Source organism: Canis lupus, chromosome 31, assembly GCF_011100685.1.
Source record: "Canis lupus familiaris isolate Mischka breed German Shepherd chromosome 31, alternate assembly UU_Cfam_GSD_1.0, whole genome shotgun sequence".
NCBI classification, from domain to species: Eukaryota; Metazoa; Chordata; class Mammalia; order Carnivora; family Canidae; genus Canis; species Canis lupus.
Genome location: NC_049252.1, coordinates 22,079,237 through 22,103,762, shown reverse-complemented (window position 1 = coordinate 22,103,762; position 24,526 = coordinate 22,079,237). Strand labels below are relative to the sequence as shown.

General features: G+C 38.3%; 1 protein-coding gene across 4 annotated transcripts in view; it reads left to right on the top strand.

Moving 5' to 3' along the window:
• The window catches only part of APP (amyloid beta precursor protein), a 265,420-nt gene that overhangs the window by 61,123 nt on the left and 179,771 nt on the right, over window positions 1–24,526 (top strand). For all 4 annotated transcript variants that reach the window (NM_001293279.1, NM_001293276.1, NM_001293275.1 and 1 more), the window contains 1 exon segment: window positions 18,133–18,262. In NM_001293279.1, the coding sequence (NP_001280208.1) occupies window positions 18,133–18,262 (130 nt within the window).

Here is a 24,526-nt window from a genome sequence, read left to right as displayed (position 1 = left end):
TTTATCCTCCTAATAAAAGAAAATAAATGGTTTTCCTTCTTTTTCTTATTAAAAAATGCTCACAGGAGGCACCTTTCTGTACTTTGCTTTTTTCTTTTTTAACTTTTATATCCTGAAAATTACGGCCCTCACCATTCATAAAGATCTTCATCCTTTTGTAATTTTTCTGGTTTCCGTGCTATATTGTATACTATATTGTATAGGTATTCTTTCCTTATTACTTCAGTTTGAAATAACTGGAGTTCAAGACATCTTATGCCACACTTTCAGACAATTACCAGTCTAGGATATGTGACTGTTTGTGTTTTAAGAACATTTAAATAAATTAATCTTAGGTGTCTTGGCATAACTTCCTTATCCTTCATATAAACAGCAAACAACCTGGCAACATTTTCTTTGTTGTAGTCTTTAATGTACTAGAAAATTTCCTTTTTAAAATGTTTTCTTTTTTTTTTGCATATATACACAGAATATTTTTGGTGACACTCTAAGGAAGGACAGTCTCTACATATTAACTCTTGTGTTTCGAGAAGCAAAGAAGCATCCATTATCACAGTATATTACATATCAAGTAATTTTTATCTTGAAGGATCATGAACCATGATGTAAGAAGATAATTCTTCATATTTAAGTAAAAATCACTAATATTTAAGTCTATTATTATTTCTTATTAAAAGCATTTATTAAATAGGGATTGAAAGTGGGGCTCCTGAGTGGCTCAGTCAGTTAAGTATATGACCCTTGATTTTAGCTCAGGTCATGATTTCAGGGTCCTGGGATCCTGAGAGTGGAGGGATTCTGCTTGAGGATTCTCTCTCTCCCTCTGCCCCTTGCCCCCTAAAATAAATAAATCTTTAAAAAAAAATAGAGATTGATAAGAAATTACCTTTTGTCCAGATGCAACATTTCTAAAATATGTATTTTGGAAATAATACATTCTGTGCAAGAGTTCCTTTGGTACAGTTTTGTAATGAGTTGTAAGTTTGATAAATTGGAACTCTGCATGCATGCTCTTAGGGTTTTTTATACCATTTCACTTTTCTGAATATACATACAGATTATGCATTCTGAATATTATTTTTTTAAAGGCTAGAACTAAGTTCAGTTTATGATGTTGACCACATCATCGTTTTCTGTTTGAATGGCTAATTTGATGCATGTATCTTAGTTTGCATCTAAATTTTTCTTCCTGTAGTGCTGCTTATGAATAATCAGATGCTTTTACATTTGTATGACAACTATATAAAAATTACTTTTCAGGATCCTGAGAACAACCCTTATTCCCACACCACTTAGAGATCCCACTAATGTCTGGGTAGCTTCACTTCCTGGCTTTGTCTGTTGTTTGTTCCAGGGCTAAGCCACAGGGTGGTTCTTCTGGGTCCCAGACTTTCCCAGATTGTCAGTGGCCATGGGACAGGAGAGTAAGCTTCTTGTTTTTCTTTTGTCTTGCAATTCTGGTATTTCATGCCTCTTGCAGCCCACTACCCACTAGGATGATGTGCACAGGCAAGAGTCTTGAGTCTTGAGTCTTGAGATGGTTTAGACAAACATTATACAACAGAGGTAGAAAAGGGCCAGGACGTCAGACTTGTGAGCCCTTTTCATGAGTTTGTTTTTTCTATAACAGCAGGAAGTCATGGAAGTGTTATTTTATTTTATTTTATTTTAATTTAATTTTATTATTTTATTTTAAGAAGGGGAAGAAATTTAGCTTTGCATTTCAAAAAGTCATCCTTTTGCTTTATCATTCTGACTCCAAATCTAGCTTCTGGGTTCTCTGTAGGAGCCTCCATGCCATTTGGTGAGGAAGACACTAGGTACATGTGGCTGTTGAGCATTTGTAGTGCAGCTAGTCCAAATGAATGTGTGCTGGAACTGTAGATAAATACTATATTGTAAAGATTTATATGAAAAAAGAATATAAAATATCACATTAGTAATTTCCTACTTCATATTGAAATATTTTGTATATGGTGATTTAAACTTATATATGTTATTAAATTGTAAATACTATGTTATTAGTATGAATTTTATCTTTACAATGACATAGGTGATATATCTCCATTGTATTTCTGTTGGACTGTGTTGCTTTTGCCCTCTGTCCCATACCACTAGTGACTCTGGGCTATAAGGGTCTCAGATCCCATTACCTGGCAAGTGAGAGAAGGAAGCAGATATAAGGAATCCCCCCAGACCTTCAACCAGAACTTTACTGGTGATTGGGAATCAGGGTGGAAGGCTTGTTTGGGTCCTTTTGAATATATCTTTCATTAAAAAAATTTTAGTATAAGGGTATTACATGAATACTTTTCAAGAGCCCAGGGGTTCTCTCCCTCCTTCAAACGTATATCCCTGGGTGCTAAAGAGGCAGTGATGATTGTAACACAGAACCTGTTCCTAAAGGGGAATCTAGGAAGAGAGAAAGGCTGTAGAATACTTTTAGCAGTATAAAAACTGACCAGTTTGATGATGCTAATACGAGCTAACTTTATTGAACGTGAACAGAGTCCTACGCTACCTTGCTAAGTGCTTACTTTCATTTTACCTTCGTGATGCTTCTGGGAAAGAATCTTGATAAATTGCAACGTTGAAGGGGAACGAGTGAAATAATGCTATTAGTGGAGGAGGAGTAGGACCAGAGCTAGGAGGCATCAGGTGCTGAAAGTCAAGCCGGATTAATTTCTAAGTGAAGGAAGTGATGAGTTTAAGTGTGACGTAGACTGAAAGGTGAAAGTATAATTGTTAACAATGCAAAAACTTGACTCTTGCAAAATGAACACACATCAAAGATTTTCGTCAGTTCATTAATGAATGAGGTGACCTAGAAGATGTGAAAGCTGGTTCAGATTGACTAGAAGAGATTTAAATACCTTTCCCAACAAATTTTATATACAGGACTAAGAAATGCGATCCCTCTCATCTGCATTGTGTGGGACTGGAAATACTTGCACTGCTATCAGATTTCTACATTATCTACACTTACAGGGGTGTAAAGTAGCTCAGGCTGTAGCAAGTCAGTCAGAAGAATACACTCTATAGAATCAGGTCATCTTTTCCCTCCTGTTGCCCCCCGGGCCCTGGAAAACAACACCTGCATGTCCCTACTGAGGACACCAGTAATCCCCATTTCTCAGTCATGGGCATTGTTTTGTAACAAAACATTCTTCTAATTTGGCATATAAAAGGGCATTGTCGTTCTTTAGGGTAGCAATTTCAGTGGAAGAGCATGGGACAAGTCAATTTGCAGTAGGTTTTAGGAATAATAACATGAATGGATGGTGAAGACATCTATGAACTCTTTGGGGAAAGATCTAGGGGCAGAGAGCTTGAGGACAATTCAAGGAAAAGGGAAAGGCTTTGTCTTGTTGTGTGTGTTACGTTGTGTGTGTTTTAAGGGGGATGAATTTAAGCTAAAGGAAGGCTACGCTAAACTGTGGGGAAGGTAGGTGTCCATCATGAGAAAACCAGGCTTAGGTATCTGTGAGAGCTGAGTTGGAATGAGATCCAGGGGATAAAGCTGAGTCTTGGAAAGAGGGGAAAATTATAAGGGTGGGTTGATTAGGCAGTTTCTGTTGCTAGGTGACAAACTCACTAAACCCTTTACACATGGAGAATATTTTCTGCCACAGATAGGAAGGATCTTGGGATGTGGTGAGCTCACAGAATTTTTTAAAAAGGCCTGAAAAACTGGGTCGTTAGATACTGGCCCTGAGACTCAGGACTGCCTGGGATTTCTCTCCTGGGGCCTCTACTGTTCCCTGCTTTTACCCTTTCTCCTATGTATTTACCTCGTTTTTTCCTGCTAAGATGGGCTTCCTCCAGGAGGCCAGAGAAGATGGCAGCAGTAGCTCTGAGAGTGTATGTCTAAGCTTGGTATTCCAACTTGGTTCTGCCATTGTGCATTATCATTCCAGGGAGGGGGGCGGGGGTGGGGATTCTGCTTGGCCCTGCTTTTTTGGTCACACACCTGCCTTTGGCTCAGTTACCATACCCATAAGGACTCTGTACTGGGACTGGTCTACCTTGGCCTTGAAGTTGTGTGGTCTGTTGGACAGCCCAACCAGAGCCACATTGTATGGGGAGAGGGGCTTTTGCCAGAAAAGAGACGAAGACTGAGTGGCATGGGGCTGAAATAGAGTAATGACCATAGCCTGACACAGTGGGCTTAGAAGCACACAAGGCATTAGAAAACTCAGCCATTAGAAATGACAAATACCCACCATTTGCTTTGACATGGAGGGACCTGGAAGGTGTTATGCTGAGTGAAATAAGTCAATCGGAAAAGGACAAACATTATATGGCCTCATTCATTTGGGGAATATAAAAACTAGTGAAAGAGAATAAAGGGAAAGTAGAGAAAATGAGTGAAAATATCAGTGAGGGTGACAAAACATGAGAGACACCTAACTCTGGGAAATGAACAAGGGGTAGTGGAAGGAGGTGGGCGGGGGGTTGGGGTGACTGGGTGATAGGCACTGAAGGGGGCGCTTGGTGGGATGAACACTGAGTGTTATGCTATATGTTGGCATATTGAGCTCCAATAAAAAATTTTTAAAAATAAAAAAAACAGAAAAAAAAAGAAAAGTCATAGGTTGGAGAGAGGGTAGCTGAAGGAATTCATAGTGTGTCATAACTAACCAGCTTTTGAGACACTGGTAAGGTGGAGCGATGGTCACTTAGAACTTTTAAACAGTGTTTGGCATTTTCTGTTGAATCCTGAACTATCTGGAATATTCCTTATTGATATTTTAAGGTCCTCCTGCCACTTCCACTTTGTAAGTATTTTTATATTTATCTTTTATAATTAGAGATAGTTTTTCTTTTGTAGGATTGAATTTTTTTGCGTGTTGTTGAAGAATGTTTCTTTGCCTTTATTCCTTTTTTGACTCCATGATCTCATTTTAGACAGAATTGAATGATTTTTCTGCTAAGAAAGCCAAGGAAAATAATATTCACAGTTTTTCTATCTCCTCTTTTCACAGGTTTTGCAAGTTATAGTAATTTTATATTTTCAAAATGGTAATATTACAATCTGTTCCATTATAATTGCCGTAATAATCATAGTGGCAGGTTCTGTCTTTAACTGAGTTCATTGTTTACAACAAATCCTTCCACCAAAGCATCTCTATTCCTATATTATTTATTTTGATTCTTTTGCTTGGTTGGCTCTCATCTTACTTCTTTCTCAATTCTTTTTTTTTTTTTTCTTTCTCAATTCTTATTGAACAATGTCTTTTTTAAAAGATTTTATTTATAATTTTTTCATGAGAGACACAGAGAGAGGCAGAGACACAGGCAGAGGGAAAGGGAGAGAAGCAGGCTCCATGCAGGGAGCCCGACACAGGACTCGATCCCAGGTCTCCAGGATCACACCCTGGGCCAAAGGCAGCGCTAAACCTCTGAGCCACCCAGGCTGCCCTGAACGATGTTTTAATGAAGTAGAGAGTTCCAGGTTGATGGGCATTTTTGTTCAGCACCTTGAAAATATTTACCCATTGTATTTTGGTGTCTGTCATTGTGCAAAAATTAAAAAAAAAAAAAAAAAAAAAACACAAAAAACAAAAAACGAAGACACCAGTTCTGTTAGTTCCCATTTACAGTGCTACTCATTTACTGATTATTTTTCTCCCAATAGTGATGGATAATTTTTTTCTTTATGTTCTCAGTCCCTCTTGTGACCAAACACAGATGTTTTAGAGACAGCTGGCTGAGTCAGAGAGGCAGCTGTTAGCAGTCTGTGCTCCTAGGACAAAACGAAACTGACTGAACTCATGACCGTGACCTCATTTCGACCTTTTGCTAACCAATTTAACTCACTTGTTAAATTTATTTTTTCCAAAAGAGTGCCCGTATAGCTGCACATTGTATCTATGAATGCTTAGCTTAATATGATGTATCAAATATTATTATTGTGATGATAAATTATCTAGCCCATGTCCTTCATAGTCTCTCGTTCCTCTCAATTTGTGTTCCTGTTCTTGGTTGTTTTGTTACTAATATTGTCATTTTTGCCTCCTGATTTGATTGGGAAGATCGTTTGAGACTTAGGGTTTAAATAGAATATTTGTTTAATCTGCATTTTATTCAGAGCACCCATTCTTAGAACCCAGAAATACCCTGTTTTCCCTAATCATAATAGTTATGCTTCTGCCCAGCCATCACTCAAATACTTGCATTTCCTTACTTTTTTGTTGCTGTTGTTTTTTATTAGCATAGTCAGTCCTATTTGAGGATTTTCTTTCATTTTTTCATCATATATGTATTGAGGACTGCTGTGGGCTGAATATTTGTGTCTCCCCCCAACTTCATATGTTGAAGCCCCATGTCCAAGATGGTGGTTTTTGGAGTGGAGACTTTGGGAGGTAATTAGGGTGAGATGAAGTCATGAGAGTGGTGCCCCATGATGGCACCAGTGCCCCATATAAGAAGAGACACTAGAGAGCGGTAGCAGCTACAGCCATGTGCATAATGCCCAGTTGGAGCTTGCAACCTTCCTTGCAGTACACAGCTGGCAACACCATGTGGAGAATTGCCCAAACCACAGAATAGTGGGAAATTCTAAATTATTATGTGGTAGCTAACTAGGCTCCAGGATGGCTTCTAGTGGAACTTGCCTTCCTCTTGCATTCACACCTGCGAGGAGCCTCCCACACTGTGCATGACTGGCCTCTGTAACCCATAGGCTATTACAGAAATGATGGTGCAAAGCTGGGTCATCAAGACATGTGGCTTCAACTTTACATATATTGGCTATAGCAAAGCCACCTGTCATGTTGTAAGGACACTTAAACGGCACTGTGACTTGGATGTGAGGGCTATCTTGTGGTATACGTGGGATGGGGTGAGCTTAGGGTCCTCCACTCCATCATCTTCCCGACACCCCCTCCAGCAGCACTAGCTTGTCAGGCATGAGAATGAACTGCTTAGAAGTGCATCTTATAACTAGTGCATCTTATAACTAAGCCTTCATGTAACCATAGCCAACATCTTGACAGGGCCCTTGTAAGAGTTAAGCGTCACTCCCACATACCAGACCCACAGAAACTGAGAGAACACAATTTATTGCTTATTATTTGAATGAAGCTACTAAGTTTTGGGATAGGTTGTATGCTATAATCGATGACCACAACAACTACTCACTCAATTACTATTTTCCTCTGTGGCCCTGTGGTAGAAAACAGTTCCTTTCCTCTGTTAGACACTAGACTCAGAAAGTGCTGCTGTCACGGAAGCAACTTGAAAATAACTGTTTGAATTATTCATCAGTTAACAGCCTAAAGTGGCCACTTACCTTAATGAACTGTTAGATTACCCAAACTGTTATATTTTTCTAAAGAACTAGGATAGAACAGAAATAGAATAATACTCGCCCTGAAACATATAGTGAAGCTTATATCAAAAGTTACATTTTGTAGGGTTTTTTGGTCCCTCTTTTTTTTGAATGAAATGAGATTTTTAAAACAATAACAACATTGTTTTATTTAAACCAAAGGCTTCGGGATGGGAGAATAAAAAATTGGAAGTGTAATAAAGAATCTTATTCTTTCCCAGATTTAATTCAGGCAAATTTAGCAAGTACTTATTGAATGCTGTTCAGAGTAGGATTTGTGTCATGTGTTTCTGAGTGGCGAGACATCATTCTTGGCTCATAAGTAGCTTATAAATATACAATTGGATAAATTGAGAATTCAGAGAATTGGAAAGTCGAAGGTTTTGATTATAAATCTGGGGATTTCAGGTTTAATTCTGGAAATAAGAGCTGTGGGATTTTTTTTTTTTTTTTTTTTTTTTTTTTTTTTTTTAGCATGAGTGTTTTGTGGTCAAGACACTTTTGGAAAAATTAGCCTGTATCCAACAGGAAGTTAGATCAGGAAAAGAAGGAGATTCAGATCTCCAGATGTCAGCCTGAGAGGGAATGCAAAGGATCATTTTGCTCATCTGCCTTGTTGTATATAAGATGATATGATAAGGAGGAGCCCTTGGGGTCAGGTGCCATAAAGGAGAACAGGGGCTTCACTGGACAGACCTTTCAAATCCAGCCTTTGCTATCTTGACACCTGAGCAATCCCATGAAAGCTGCCTCACCAGTCTTAGACTGTTTCCTCTCTGTATGATAGGAATACACAGGTGTGCTGAAGTTAAATACTGTCAGTTGTAAACAAGCAATTGTAAAGTCCCAACACTATTCTTCCTCTTTTAAGGAGAGAAATGAAAACTCCCTCTGGATTCTTACCATTCAGAGCACCTTTTGTAGGTTAGGGCCTGGCACAGGTGTTGACTCACCTGGGGAGCAGGTCTCTGGAGGGAATTTGAAACAGGTTAAGTCACAGCACTGACAGATTCCCAGCTGGGAAAGTCAGACAGGTGAATGTGGCTTTGCTTGTAATCTTCAGTTAGATTATGGGCATATTCTCTTTTTCTGAAGTTTTTACAGCAGCTAACAATATGTGTTCCTTGCTTTTTAAATTTTCTTTCTCTAAATGAACAGTTGTTTCATCTACAAATTAACAGAATCACCAAACAAAACATACCAATGCCTGAACAAAACAAAATCTGCCTGTTTGATAAGTTGAACAAAACCATTTCCTTTGCCCAACTTCCTACTGTAAAATATATCACCAAACATGGGATTTCCAAACAAGAAATATTTCTCAACCTTGATTCTGCAATAATGTGGAATTAAAACTAAGTTAAAACAAACATCACATGTGATTCATTTAACCGATTTTGAGGGCATTCTGTATACAATGAAAACAGGAGAAGCCGTGGTGCATTTTTGGCCATTATTATTATTTTGCTGTGTGTTCCGACCACCTTTTTGTATACTTAAAATTGACCCAAAAATTACAGGCACATATGCGTGTGATTTCAGGATTTGAAAGATCCAAAAATTCATGTTGGGTGAAATAATTTGCTAAATAAAGGTGTCTGGATGCCTGTGAATGACAACAGATATATTTTATGTATTAATGATCTGTATACTTAAAAGGATTGCTTGCACAAACTATAGGATTTAGAGCTAAATAAGAGATGCAACTAAGTTTGGATTTTTTTTTTACACATTTATCATTTAATCAAGTTAATATTTGATTTAACATTTGTTCTTACCATCTAGCATTGTCTTTTTAAAAAATCTGTATTTATTTATTCATGAGAGACACAGAGAGAGAGGCAGAGACATAGGCAGAGGGAGAAGCAGGCTCCTTGTGAGGAGCCTGATGCAGGACTCAATCCCAGTACCCAGGTATCATGACCTGAACCAAAGGCAGATGCTCAACCACTGAGCCACCCAAGTGCCCCTCATCTAACACTGTCTTAAATGGATACTCAATTATTACATATTTGCAGGAACACTAGGTAGTTTTTTTTTTTTTTAACACTAGGTACTTTTGTACTATAATGACACGTAGTATAATATTAGAATACTGTGTACTTTTAGGTACATAGTTATACCATGGACTTTTATATTTCTCATTTGATTAATTTACTGTCAGTTTTTTCCTTTAATATATTTTTTCTCTCTTCTTTTTTGAAGTAGAGCTGACTAGTAAAACTGTACAGTTTGTATATTTTTAAATATAGCCGTGAACTGACCGAGAATGAGAATTTAGATCATACATGTACACATCTGATTATGTTTTCACATTCATACCCTGTCCTGTTTATTTTAGTGATTCTCCCCATCTCACACCCACCCTGCACACCACCTTCCCATTTGTTTCTACATTCAGCACTTCTGGAGTAAGAGTGCCTTATGCATTGAACAGGGTTCTCAGACAATATTGTCCGAATCTGAACATGAGTGCACATATGTAGCAATTTATGCATATACAGTGTTGGAAACAGATCTGGGCCAAATTATTGGGAAATAGACTGTTGCCCTCTAGCATTTCACGTCCTTGCTTTGGCATAAGGGCATCATTGTGAAAACCTAGAACTCCTCACACGTCCCACATTGCAGTAATGTTTCATCAGCTGCGCGTTGCCCCTCAGCACCCCATGACATTGTAAGCAGAGACCGTTGTTTTTGGTTTGCCATGCTCTTTCACAATGAAATTCGTTATTCTGTTCCCTATATCCCTAATACTACTAAAAGAATTTTTGCTGAAAGCAGTTTGATATGATTTTTCTTTGTATTACAGGGAATTTTGAAGAAGAAAGTAAGTCATTTTAATCCAGAAACAGAAATTGTATTGTCTGGGGCATATTTTGTTTTTGTTTATACACTGAAGTATAAAACTTATTTAAAACTTGAAATCCATGCCCTCTGAGTGAGTGCTCAGGAATGGCCCTGGTATGTTCTGGCTGCATCAGTTTGATCTTCTTTGAAATGGAGCGATTGCTAACTGAGGATTGTGTGCCGTGCTACACATAAAACATTTGCAGTGATTCTGGCACGTAGGAAATCCTCATTATTTTATTTTCCTTATTCTCTTCTTGGATGTGTCCTTTGAAAAGGAAATTGGTACGTTGGGGTTTCAGATGAAAATATCTCATGATTACTTCTGTACCTCTTTGCTACAGAGTTTCTGATTCTGTGTTTCATCTATATATGTGCTAACTGCAATCAAGCATTGCAGTTTGGATCTTTGTTTTTTATATTTGCCTTTTCACTTGTAAATATAGAAATTTGACTCTTTTTCTACTGGACAATTTTTTTTGTTTTTTTACTTTTTATTTAAGTTCAGTTAACATATAACGTATTATTAGTTTCAGATGTAGAGCTCAGTGACTCATCAGTCTTAATATAACACCCAGCACTCATTACATCACGTGCTCTCCTTAATGCCCATCACCCAGTTATCCCATCCACCCCCTTCCAGCAACCCTCAGTTTGTTTCCTATGATTAAGAGTGTCTTATGGTTTGTCTCCTCCTCTGATTTCATCTTGTTTTATTTTTTCCTCTCTTCCCCTATGATCCTCTGTTTTGTTTCTTAAATTCCACATGTGAGTGAGATTATATGATAATTATCTTTCTCTGATTGACTTGTTTCATTTAGCATAATACCTGCTGGTTCCACCCATATTGTTGCAAATGGCAACATTTCTGGGGTTTTTTTGATGGCTAAGTAGTATTCTATTATATATATCACCTCTTGTTTATCCATTCATCTGTCAATGGCCATCTGGGCTCTTCCCAGGGTTTTGTCATTGTGGACATTACTGCTATAACAGTGGGGTACAGGTACCCTTTCAGATCACTACATTTTAACTTTGGGGTAAATCTCTAGTCCACTGGACTAGTCTTTTGTTGTTACTTTTAATTTTTTCTAATTCAAAATTTCAAGCACACATAAAAGTAGAAAGAATAACATAATGAATGCCCCAGGTACCTCTCACTCAGCTTCAGTAGTTATAAAACGTAGTCACTCTTGTTCCTGGATGGGTCTGGAATGTATGTGCTCTATCTTGCCTCCTTCACGGTCTGCATGATTTTTGGCAAGCACCTTATGCAGATGTGTTGCTTGTCTCCTTTCCAGAGCTATAAATTGATTTAAGACAAACCAAAGCAACACGTTATTTATTTTCATACTTACTTGTTTAAGACATAATTTTATTACCATTACATAATTGCTAGCATTTTTTTTTCCCAAAAAGAAGTATCCTTGAGATTTGGTTAAAAATTTATTTCAAAAGTTAACAGACTAGAAAGAACAGTAAGCAATTTATTTTCAGAATTTGTAGCAATTCTTTTTACCATGACATTAACTCTGTTTTCAGCCTTTTCCTAACTGCATTTGATTATGTGGTCTTAAATATCCATGGTTATGTGGAATTTAGTTATATATAAATAGGACTTTTGGCATTAATCACTTGTCCCAGGTGGCCTGTTTGCAAAAAAGAGACATGGAAGATTCCCCTATTTGCTTTAATTATTGGGAATAGGGGAAAGTTCTGTAGGGCTCTAACAAATATTTTTATATATTTAAGCTGCATGCTCTTGGTTTTCTTAAATATCATCAGCTGCATGCTCTTGGTTTTCTTAAATATCATCAGTGTCTTTTCTTGCTTTGTATATTTAACAAATTAAAAGTTACCTTGTCTGAGATTAATATATTTCCAGTTTGGATAGAGAGATTTTAGACTGTTGAAATTTTTAATAAAAATCTGCCGATGGTGATCAGGTTTTAAGGTACTTTTTTGTAGTGAGGGAAAACCACTTAGGTTACCAACTATAACATTCTAATGTGGATTCTAGATTGGTTTTACTCTTCTCTCCTAGCTGTCAATATTTTTAATTGCTTCAACTCTCTCTTTTCTTTAAAGTTTAATTTATGAACTGATACATTTATTTTCAAAGATAAAACATATTTCTATGGCCAGGAGAGTAGACAGCCTTTCAGGTTCCTGGACCACACTAGTTGGGCCTCCTTACTCTAAGCAAGAGCCTGACTTTTCTTTTTTTTTTTTTTTTTTTTAAGAGCCTGACTTTTCATTATTCCTGAGCATCTTCTTATTAACATTAATCTACTGTCTCTTGTATGAGGCTATTATTGCTTTAATTGCTTTAAGTTGCCATATCATACTTGGAAGAACAATATTGGAAGGCATTGAAATGCTTATTTTTCTCAAATGCTCATAGTCCAAGAATAGTATTATCCTACTTAGATTATTTTGTTTAAGAGGTACATTGATAATCTCTGGTGGAAGATTAATGTATCCTGAGTTTCCCTACAATTCATGGATGCTGAACTTAAACAGAAATGTCCATGAATTATTTATGAGGCACTCAAATGTGCTGTCCCAGTGTGGGCCATGGTTAAGGGAACACAAAAATGAATCCATTTGTCCCTGCCTTCAAGAAGTGTGTATTCTAATATGGCAGAAAGGCACGTGGCTGTAATGGCAAGACCAAAAGTGGTAGGTGATCAGATAAAAGTGATTGGATAAAATGCCTCGGATTCGGAGTTTGAGGGGCTCAAAGAGGGGGTGTTCATGAACCAACATTTGTTCCCCTTCACCCACAGGTTTTTGAGAGAGGCACTGCCTCCAATGATGACTTCTGCCTACCAGCCTGGTGCTGTCTACCTAGCTAGAGCCTGTGTCTTGAGGAAGAGAATGCGATTTACAGTTTGCTTCCCTAGGACTCTACTTAGCCACAGGGACCGAGCTGCAGAATTAAAACTGCGGCCTCTGATGAATGCTCCTTCAGAAGGCCAGGGGCTGGAGCGCCACAGAGAGGGGAAGGGTGCTGGCAGCCTGCAGATAGCCTTAAACCAGAGGTAATGAAGGTGGAGAACCATAGGGAGGCTCCTGGGTGCCAAACTGTGTTTCCTGCCTTTCGAGAAAGTGCATTTTCCTTGGGAAGGCTGGATATATGTGTCCTTAATGCGAATGAGAGGTACACTGTAATAAATACCATAAAGCATTCCCACAGTGGGAGAGCGGGATTAGCACTGCATTACACAGTGAGTCGGGAGGTCTGCGACCCCGCAGGGGGACCCTAATAGGCTTGGGCATCTGCAATGTGCTGGAAGGGTCTTAAGTAGGAGTGTGTGTGGAGCACCCCAGGTGCTCTGCATGGCTGTAATTCAGGAGGAGTTGTTGGCAGGGTGTAGGGTTCAGGGAACCGATGCAGACCTAGATTTGCTTCTGTTTTAAGGATTTATTAAGATAGCTATAGTTCCCTACATTTTTTTGTTGATCTGGAAAATAGTTGCTCATGTTTGGGGTTCACAGAGGAAACATTTTAGAAAAGGAGGCCAGGGGAAAGTTCATTTGCTAATTCTCCACTAGCAGATTATTAGTAAAGCTTTTGTTGCGTTAGCAGTACAATGTGTTGCATGTGTTGGCAAGTTGCACGTTGCCAAAGGAACTCAGAAATCTTTATTTGTTGATGTTGAGATGCCACAAAGAAAATGTAAAATATCGGACCGATGCTTATAATTCAATGATGGTGAGAAGTCAGGGGCTTAAGTGGCCATGAACATCTTTGCATGTCTAATTATCTTAATTTTCATTCGTGCCTAAACCTATGAGGTAGGCTAGTTTTTCAACATACAGTGCTTGTCTCATAACATAAAAATGGTGATCTCTTGTCACCTACTGGAACTGCTTTATAAAGAACTAGGTGTATGGCATTTGACTTTTTAGTCAGAAACTTGTGTTTTTTTCATTGTGTCTTTTTTTTTTTTTTTTTTTCGAGTTGGGGCTTGCATGCACATGAGGTAGTCACTTGGACTCCCTAGGACTTCCTGTGTGCTTGCAAAGAAATTTTGTTACCTGTCTTGTTGATGTTCCTCCCTCTACTAAAATAAACCTGATTTTAGGACAGCAAAATTGTACGATCTTTGGCCGATCCAAATCCATAACTCCTTGTCTCTGAAAAATAGGTGAATCAGGTTCAAGTTACTGCCACAAACTGTGTGTGGGATTTCTGCAGTTCGCATTTTATAATCTCCTCATCCACCTGCGTGCTAACAGCTGTCATTGTCAGCATTCTGGAGAGAGAAACTTGAGGTGCTGGGAAGAACACAGATGCTCTAAATTTCATGCCTGGAACTGGAAGTAAATTCTGTGCTTGGCCAATGTCTCTCTGAAGCTCTGGTGATCTTGGGGAGAAGCCTTGCTTTCACTGATTTTAATTTGTCAGTATGCAATTCTGTCTAATAAAAAAGTCCCAAAGGAGTGAGTTATTGCTCTGTTGCCCAAATATTACTATCGGAAACCGAAGGTGGTACACAACACTAATAAGAGAGTCTTCCTTTCCTGCTCATCAGTTTGCACCCTGCAAATGATGTGTTTTGTTTGGTTTCGTTTGGAACTAGAAAGAAAAAAATGTGACTTGTCTGTGCCTGCCACAGGGCTTTTAGAAAACTGAAAGCTCCTCTGAGAACATTCTCAGCTGGGTAGTATTTCCGTGAAGAGGCAGCTAGAACCCCTTAAGAAAAATGCAGTAACTCACACTTTAAAGCACATAAAGTCGTGTCCCTCAGGACAAACTCTCCAGTGTCATGAAGTTTATGACTCATGAGCGTGGTACTTTTGTGATCTAATAAACAAGGAAAGGTGGCGGGAGAATTGTATTTCTGTACAAAGAGCCACTTCACCTTTCATTATATGGAAGAAAGCCATGGGGATATTAAATTTTTAGTGGCATTTTCAAGTTGAGCATCATCCGTGACTAAAATGCATGCGTTGCAAGGTGTTAAGATACTTAAGAACAAAATAAAATAACGGGAAGGTAGCTCTTTCCATTTGGAGCTAAGGTAACTGGCCATGGTTTTGAAGAGTAACTTTCTCAGTACCCACCCTAGGATTCTGATTTAAATATTCTTTTTTGTATATTCTTATCTTATAGCATATGCCTCCACCACTGGTTTTATCCCACAGTACACTGATCAGTGCCTTACTGTTTGTTTGTTTTTTTTTTAATTTTTAAAAAACAGACTTTATGGGGCTCCTAGGTGGCTTAGTTAAAGCATTTGCCTTCGTTCAGGTCATGCTCTCCAGGTCCTGGGATCAGGTCCTGCATCAGGCTCCCTGCTCAGTGGGGAGCTGCTTCTCCCTCTTCTCCCCCCAATACCCCCACTTGTGTGCTCTTTCTCAAATAAATAAATAAAAATATTTAAATAAAAAAATGGACTATTTTTTAGAGCAATTTTAAGTTCACAGCAAAACTAAGGAAATGGCACAGGGATTTCTTACATATCACTCCACCCCTCACCGAGCCTCCTTCATCGTCAGTACCCCCCACCACAACAGTACCTTTGTTCTACTTGATGGATTTACACATAATTACTCAGTCTGTAGTTTACATCAGAGTTAGCTCTTATTGTTGTATATGCTATAGGCTTGGACAAATGTATAGTGACACAGTATTATAATATCATATAGAATGATTTCATAGCATTAAAAATCCTCTGTGCTCCTCCTGTTCATCCCTCCCTCCCACCTACTCCTGCTAACCACTAATCATTTTACTGTCTCCATAGTTTTGCCTTTTCTAGAATGTCATGTAGTTGGAATTGTAGAGTATGGAGCCTTTTCAGTTTGGCCCCTTTCGCTTAGTAAAGTGCATTTACAGGCCTGCCCTGTCTCTTCATGGCTTGGTGGTTCATTTCTTTCTGACACTCTATCAGCCACTGCGTGGTTGTACTGCAGTTTATATCTATTCTTGGTGCTTTATTTTTTTTTTTTAACTGATTTATCTCAGGGCTGGGACTAGGGTGAGGTGCATGAGGCACTCAGGAATCAAATAATATTTTAATGCAGTATTTAAAAAAACAAAATTAATGCCCCTCCAAGCCCACAATGAATAAAACATTGACAGTTTAAACAAGGACAGGATGGTGGCAAGCCCTCTCTGTCATTGACAACCCTAAGTGAAATTCCCCCTCCACAGCCTACACTGCGGATGCTGTTTCCTTGCTCAGGAACCGGTCCCCCCCCCCCCCCCACACACACACACACACACAGCACTGCTTCCCCTGGAGCCTCCGCAGGGAGTTCTTTCTTCACAGTCCTGCGAGCATCACAGTCCTGCTAGCATTGTGCCAGGAGATGGGGGTGGCCTCCTTCCTTCTCATTCTCACTTCCCAGCCATTCTTCCCATCTCCTCCCTAAAATGTTCCTTGCCCCAGCTGTGAGCTTATAGGCTCACGAACTAGGGCACCTTTCTTTTCTGGCTACTGGAATCCAGATACCTCTTTCCACCTCAGTAGCATTGCGCCTTAGTCTTTGAAGTGTCTTGTTCTTGGCTTTCTGTCACCCAAACAATGTCAACCTCGAAGATCCTTCCAAGAATCCAATTTCCCATTCCACCAGTGATCTTGCTGTGATCATCATTCTTCATCAGCCATTCCCTTGCATGGTGCAATGCATTCTACTCTGTGCAGTTACCAATGATGTGACTCCTCCAAAATCTTTATTTCCACTCTCTGATGCTCCGAGTACCACTTGTTACCCCCTCTTGGTCTTCAGTGCCTCTGTGCCAAAATTCTCTAGCCCTCAGCAAGTCTCATTGATACTATGACCTCATAACCATGTAGCCCATCTTCATAGTCCCACCTTAGGTTTTATGGTCCCTCACCATAACCATTCTCTCGCTTACAGCTTCTGTTCTCTTAGGCTTGTCTCTCTTTATTGTCTTTATCTGGTGCAATAGCAACTCTAGTGAAATGCAAGATTTATGCAAAGGAAAGCCTGGTTTAGAAATAACATTTTTATGTTTATTTTTTTCTTTCAAATCCCTACTCATTATTATCAAAAGATGTAATTTGGTATTTGACAAATATATTTTAGTTGATCAAGTTTCACATTTTATTCCAAATAAGCACTGTGATTTACTGAGATCAGTAATCAAAGCAAAGGGCTGTAGTTAGTTATCAAGGGAAGAGATGCATGAATGCTGTTCTGTATCTAAATGACACTCATGATAACTGTGAAGTTATTCTTATATATTCTTATATAAATTACTTTGAATACAGAGAAGATTTTTATATAGAAAGCTATATGTTGGGGCAGCCCCCGTGGCACAGCAGTTTAGCACCGCCTGCAGCCCAGGGTGTGATCCTGGAGATCCTGGATCTAGTCCCATATCAGACTCTCTGTATGATGCCTGCTTCTCCCTCTGCCTGTGTCTCTGCCTCTCTCTCTGTCTCTAAGAATAAACAAATACAATCTAAAAAAAAAAAAAAAGAAATTTTTTTAAAAAAAAGAAAGCTATGTGTCATATCCTATATGTAAAATGTTTGCTTAATTAGTAAAATAGGGGTGGTTTAAGTTTAAGTAATGATAATGTTCCCAGGGGTGTCTACTATAACATGTATTTAGGACATCAAAGAATATCATCTCCACACCAGTTTATTTTGCAGCGAAATGATCCTGTACCTATAAGAGGGTCCCCTCTCATTTCTGTTTTATCTCCCCTGGAGAAAGAATAATATTTTAAGCCTGAGTGGGTGCAATAAAATAAAAGTCACACCACTTAGTATTTTGAATGGAGTGATTAGATTTTTGTCACCTGCATCTTTTCTTTACCCTGATTTCTAAGCTGGATCCGAATTAGAGTAGCATGGGTGCTGGATGATAGCAGTGCCTTAGAATAAGAGCAGTGGTTGATCAGCTGCGTGTGTGTGACAGCCTCTGTCACTAATAACAATTTTCCTTTTTGTGTGCTTTCCCAGGTCTACCCCGAACTGCAGATCACCAATGTGGTGGAAGCCAACCAACCAGTGACCATCCAGAACTGGTGCAAGAAGGGCCGCAAGCAGTGCAAGACCCACGCCCACATTGTGATTCCCTACCGCTGCTTAGGTGAGCTGGCCAGCCACGTAACTGACACAAATTGCTCTGCTCTTTGGGGATGGAAAAGAAGGATGCTCTAATTAGATCGGGATATGAATGAATGAATTTACCTAAAATGTTTATTAAAACTTGAAATTCTTAGATCGATTCTCTAACTGCTGAATGAAAAGGCCTGGTGGTGGGGTCCAGGAATCCTCATTTTACTGAATCCCATAGGTGATTCTCATGCACACTAATTGTCCAGACTTGGAGCATTAGAGCTTTGTGTATTTTCTCAGGTAGACTTCATACAAGAGAGAACCTAATGTGAAGCTCCTCCATTCTGCTAATTTCTTAAAAATCTCTTGCCTGAAACAACCGATTCATCATCCTGGCAATAGTTGGGACACTAGGGTTGGGGAATTTTTTTTTTTCTGCTTATATCAAACCAAGGGAACCAGTTAGATCCCCAAGGTTTAAATGTGTGTTTCTCTCACCAACCTCAAATTTTACTTCTACTGTTTATTTGAAAAACTGAGCTGTTTAATGTGATGTCATCCTTTTTTCCTCTGGAAACACTGTCTTACTCCATATTTAATCTGATTTGATCATCAGTCCCTTTCTAGTTGATATTTTATATAACCAGGCAATATGAAATCAACATTTGGTGTGATAGCTTGCATGGTTGTAAATAAGGAGATAGAGATCGATCTTGGGGAGCTGTAGGCAAATGTTGACAATGCATTCCAGTGACTTCTTGTAAAAAGTCCCAATAGCAAACTTAGGAAAACTGTTGAAGATTCTGGAGCCGGGTATAATATTTGCTCAAACGTGAATGTTATAAGAGCATATGTGCTGATTACTTTACGTGCATGTGCATAATTTGAGGCATTAATGGAAAACATTGGCCATTAGAATGAAGTTTTCTTCTGAAGGATTTACTACTCACAATGGAATTTTATGAAGAGGGTGAAAAACCAGATTCTTAAACATTTGATAATTTAAGAGTTCCCTTGTTCCTCCTTCTTCATTATTCTTAAATACTTTGTGAAGCCTCTAACCCTTTTCTGTCTGACTGGTTGAGAACTAAAGATTTAATCAGATGAAAATAAGTAATGTTTATTTTTTTTAAAGATTTCATTTATTTATTCATGATAGACATAGAAAGAGAGAGAGGTAGGGGCAGAGGGAGAAGCAGGCTCCATGCTGGGAGCCTGACGTGGGACTCAATCCCAGGACTCCAGGATCACGCCCGGGACCAAAGTCAGGCGCTAAACTGCTGAGCCACCCAGTGATCCCCATAAGTAATGATTAAATGTAGAAGTCAGCTGTCTCCAGAAACAGTGTATTTCAAACTAATTTAGTTATTATGCCAAGATACCATTTAATTCAGTGTAAGTTAGGAAGTAGATCATGAACTAGTTAATTAGGTGGGCCAGGTCTTGTTAATGATCTGTTTCTTTTGGGTGTTGCCCATTCTGTGAAATGTTTGAGATACATTTTGTTTAGGATGTAAGCTCACCAGGTAGTAGATCTTTGGATGAGCTTGTTCACTATTGACACTCGATGGGTCACTCCCAACTGTACCTGTTTCAAAACTGAACGCATATCACTTTGCTTAAGATCTTTCCAATTCCTAACTACTCAGTGATTGACTTTGACTAAAAGTGATTGACTAAAGTGATTGACTAAACAAACAGTGGAATCCACAGTAAGTTTATAGAATATGGTTCACCACGATCATGCCCCTTCATTGTGGCATATTCCCTTTGACCCCAAATTTCCTGTGACCCTAAATTGTCTCACCACTCCCCTTGCCCCTACTCCATGCCTGTCCCCATAACAAAAGTGATTTGAAACTCCAAGGGAAAAAATACCATGAAAAGGAAGAAAAGATGTATGAAATGTCTTCAGATCTAAATATAAGGTCAAAAGGTTTCATGATAATGCTGAGATGATGAACTGTCAATGTTTTTATTGTGATAAAGCGTCTTATATACTATGGAGGAAGGTTCATTCTACATGGCCTCACTTCACAGGCACATATATTGAGAGTCTGTGAGGGAGAATGTCTTGCTGTATCCAGCACGGGTATTTGTGGCAGAATGAGGACCAAAGCCCACGACCTTTCAGTTCATAATCCAGTGTTCCTTACAGTATTAACAAAAGTTGTGCTGGAGCTTATAACCACCTGATTTACAAAATCAGATCACAGAGGAAAGGCTATGAAGTGGAGGCAATAAATAACAGTTTTTTTATAAAAGTCATAACACGTGTTATGTTCATAAAGGAGGCGGTTGTGACTCTCGCACAGGATCCATCTCTACATGATGATCTTCCACTTTATGGCAGTAATAAGCAACACTCTTATATATTACTTGCTGCTTAAATAAAGCATTAATATTTAACATTAGTGTAAGTTCTTTCCGAACTCTGTGGCTATATCTTAACATAGCCTTAGACAAAAGAAATGATTTTATTGAACCTAGTTCTCAAAAAGGCACTACCAAGAAATCAGAGTACAATTGTCTTAAACATTAAACATCTTAAAACCCAAAACAGAGCTTGAGGAGAGAAAGATGCCTGTTATGCCTAGCATGCACCCTCCCTGACCTTTCTATCAGATAGAAAGGTGTTGTACTGCGTTATTTTTCTTCAGATCGTGTATTTGTCTTAGGCATACTTGCTCAGCACTATCTTGCATCCCTTGTCTAGATGGAGAAAGTATATGAGGTTGCTGTTGACGCTTTTCCTTCTACAGAGTATGTGATTTCCCTTGAGAGTGAACTGGCTTTCTCTTTTTGCCCTTTGCATTTGATCATGCTTCTAGAGCCAGAATGTAAGATGGCTCTTAATCATCTGAACATTTCATTAATTATCTCACGTGGAATTAATAAGTACACTGTTATCATTACTCAAGGAGAATATTTTCTTTGTAAAGCCTTCAGCCCCTTTCCACTTGAACGACTACCCTTCATGGTGTAATAGATCCACCACGGAAACTAACACTGGTCTGCACGTGGCTCTGTCCGGTATAGGCAAGACTGGGCTAATAGCTTAATCCAAAAGAATTAGAAATTAAAGAATTGCTACCTTACATGTCATTCTATTTAATTTCGTATTCAAGAGTTTCCAAACACATAAGTAGTAATGGCCAAGAAACTATTCAGACATGGTCAGATGAAAAATTGAAGGTATTTGATGCATCTTGATTTTGAATTTTATTGCTTTAGTGAAGTTTTAAGACAGTCGTACCTTGTCTTTTGGTGGCTATCGTTGTGTGAATTATCTACAACCGTATTACTCTTCTTTAGTGTGAAAAGCTTGTATTTGGATTTCCTTGGCAGATAATATACCAGAGTAGTTTTTTGGATTTATGGTGAACAGCAGTTCCCTCGAGACAAATCGTACAGCAGAACCATATCCAAGAATGTTACATGAGACTTCACCTAATTTTAAGAATGAGGCTGGGCTTGGGAGAACATTTTTATTATAGATTCTAGGATCTTGTAAATGCCCAGATGTCCCAGCACAGTAATCCAGTATGATGCTGCTCAGTACCTGTGGCTCTTCCCATGTTCATTGAGCTTTCTATGCTATCAATAAAACAGTTTGTGAAGTCCTGGGAGATTGCGTGCTGGGTTATACATATGTACTATGGGAATGATGCTTGATGAGCCCAGCTTTTGCACATCAGAGGAATGCAAATTCTTAAATGTCCTGTATCTTTAAGGATTGTCTTTATCACGTTATCATAGGAATTCCAGAATCCCTGGACAGAATCTCTGATGAAGATCAGGGAAGGCTAATCACTGTTCCTGGAGAGATAGCAGACTCCTTTTTATGTGCCCTCCATATGGGACCAATGCATGTTCCAAGTTAGTCATACTTCAGAACCAGTGTATAGGGTTTGAGTCTCAAAAATACAAAGGAAAATATGCGTGGAAAAGAAATCTTACCAGTGTTTATCTACAAATAGTGGGATTACAGGCAATTTTGATATTATTTGTTTGTTAATTTCTATAATAAACAAGTAACTTTTATCAGAAAAAGTTAGACAGTGGAATCAGTACATAAAATGTATCCACCAACCGTAGTGATAACTGAAAAAGAAGTCAAAGGCTTGAAATACCACACAGAATTGTCGTTATGTCTCCTGGTTGTTGTGCCTTATAAGCCTTATACAGTAGTAGTAATTTCTTTTGGGAAAATATATTTTAGTTTTAAAACTACCATGCTGCCAAATTAAAAGAAAACATCGCCATTCTTATCCTCAACCACACATAAGCAACATTCATTACTGCTTAAGCACACATTACTAATTCTCCAGATGGGTCCTTGATTTTTTTTTTTTTTTTTTTTGCTTGTTTCCCCTCATATGGCAGCTATATTTCTTTCACGGCAGATTGTTGAATGGGAAGAATTACATTTTCCCTGTAGATTGCTTCTGGTTGGGGAAGGACTTTTGGGTAAGTGGGAGAAGCCATAGAAATGACCTCCTCCTGGGTAGGTTATCCACCAAAACCAATGATTAAACCTCCCTCCTCAGTCTGCCAGCCCCCACTGGCCCTAATTATATTGGCTCCAGATTGATTTTTGCTCTCTAAAACTGAAAACATTGATTATTTTTTAACATATCAAATTTTGAAAAGAAAAATTTAGTGGTCTTTGTTGGCTCCAGCTCCAATTTAGTTTCATCTTTTTTTGTTTTAATTATCGTACCTGCTGTTCTGTCTCCTTTCTGGAACTTTTAACAACTTGTGTTTTGTCTAGGGTGAGAACTAGGATAGTATGAATGATTTACTTATATATTTATTTTTTTAATTGAAGATAATATTCAAGAGTCATTAAGTAACATTAGTTATTATAAAGAAAAACACAGGACGCCTGGATGGCTCAGCAGTTGAGCGCCTGCCTTCGGCCCAGGGCGTGATCCTGGAGTCCCAGAATCGAGTCCTGCATCAGGTTCCCTGCATGGAGCCTGCTTCTCCCCCTGCCTGTGTCTCTGCCTCTCTCTCTGTGTCTCTCATGAATAAATAAATAAAATCTTTAAAAAAAAACAACTGATTTTTGAAAATCTCCTGCTATGCCCTCGAGGTGTGCTCTGCTGTCAGTGCTTTATTAAAATGCAAAATTCATTGAAGCAGGTCCCAGGTGATAGGCATAGAAGAGAAATCTCAATTTGAGATGGTACTGTTCCAGGGCTTCTCAGTAATACACTGAAAAGTGAATAGTATGGGGTTAATGGGTGTTGTCCTTTGTAGAACATGCTAAGAATTACAACTAAAATTTAGTTTTAAAACTACCATGTGTACTTAAATTTCTCTGATGACAAAAGTAATGCATGTTCACTGTACCAAGTTTAGAAAATGCAACCGCTAACAAGAAATAACAGCTTGCTTTCAATCTGGTTTTTGTATAGTTTGCTTTTAGTATTTTTCACAGTTATAGAATTCTTGTTTTTGTTTTGTGAACTTTTTTTCACCTAGCATTTTTATATTACTTTATTCATTAAATTAAATAATCTTGGGAAGCACAGCTTTTAAGCTAACCTTACACCAGACCCTGTAGTGTGTTTATTCCTTACTTTTGGTGATTTAGTTGTTTCCTTTATTTTGTGGTAGTGGTGGTTATAAATGGTGCTGTGATAAACATGATAGTAAATACTTTGCTGATCATTTGTTTTCTTTTAGTAATCAGTTATATAGGCTGAATGTCTTGCAAATTTTGTAGTTGCTTTAGTAAAATATATTTCTATTTAATTATACATGAAAATATGAAGGAAAAATTTAAGACTAAAATATGATTCTGAATTTAAAGATACTCCTACATTAAGCAATTTTTTATTGATAGTTAAAAAATCTAAATTTCTGTTATTTGTCATTAATAAAGGGAGTATTTAAAATCATGTTTTCTCTAAATTCCACCTTGGGAAATAGTCAATGGATTATTCACAGAGACATAAATCCTACAAACATGACTAATAAAAGGTATACTTTGTATATTCATTGTGTGAGAATCGACTTTGCACGTGTGTGTGGCCAAGAAGATAGTTAAAATGTGGTCCCTCCACTCTCACAGGCTATAGTTTAGGAGTGAATATGGGGAATTCCAGCTGAGGAATTTAAGGAAGACTTAGCAGGAAGTAGCATTTGAGCCAAAATTTCAAGGACTGGAACAAGAATGAAGGATATCTTAATTTTAGGTATTTAGACAAAGGGGGAGTAAAAGTCCTGAAGGTAGGACTGTATAGGGTGTATAGAGGATGGTTCACTCTTCAGGAAGAATGGTAAT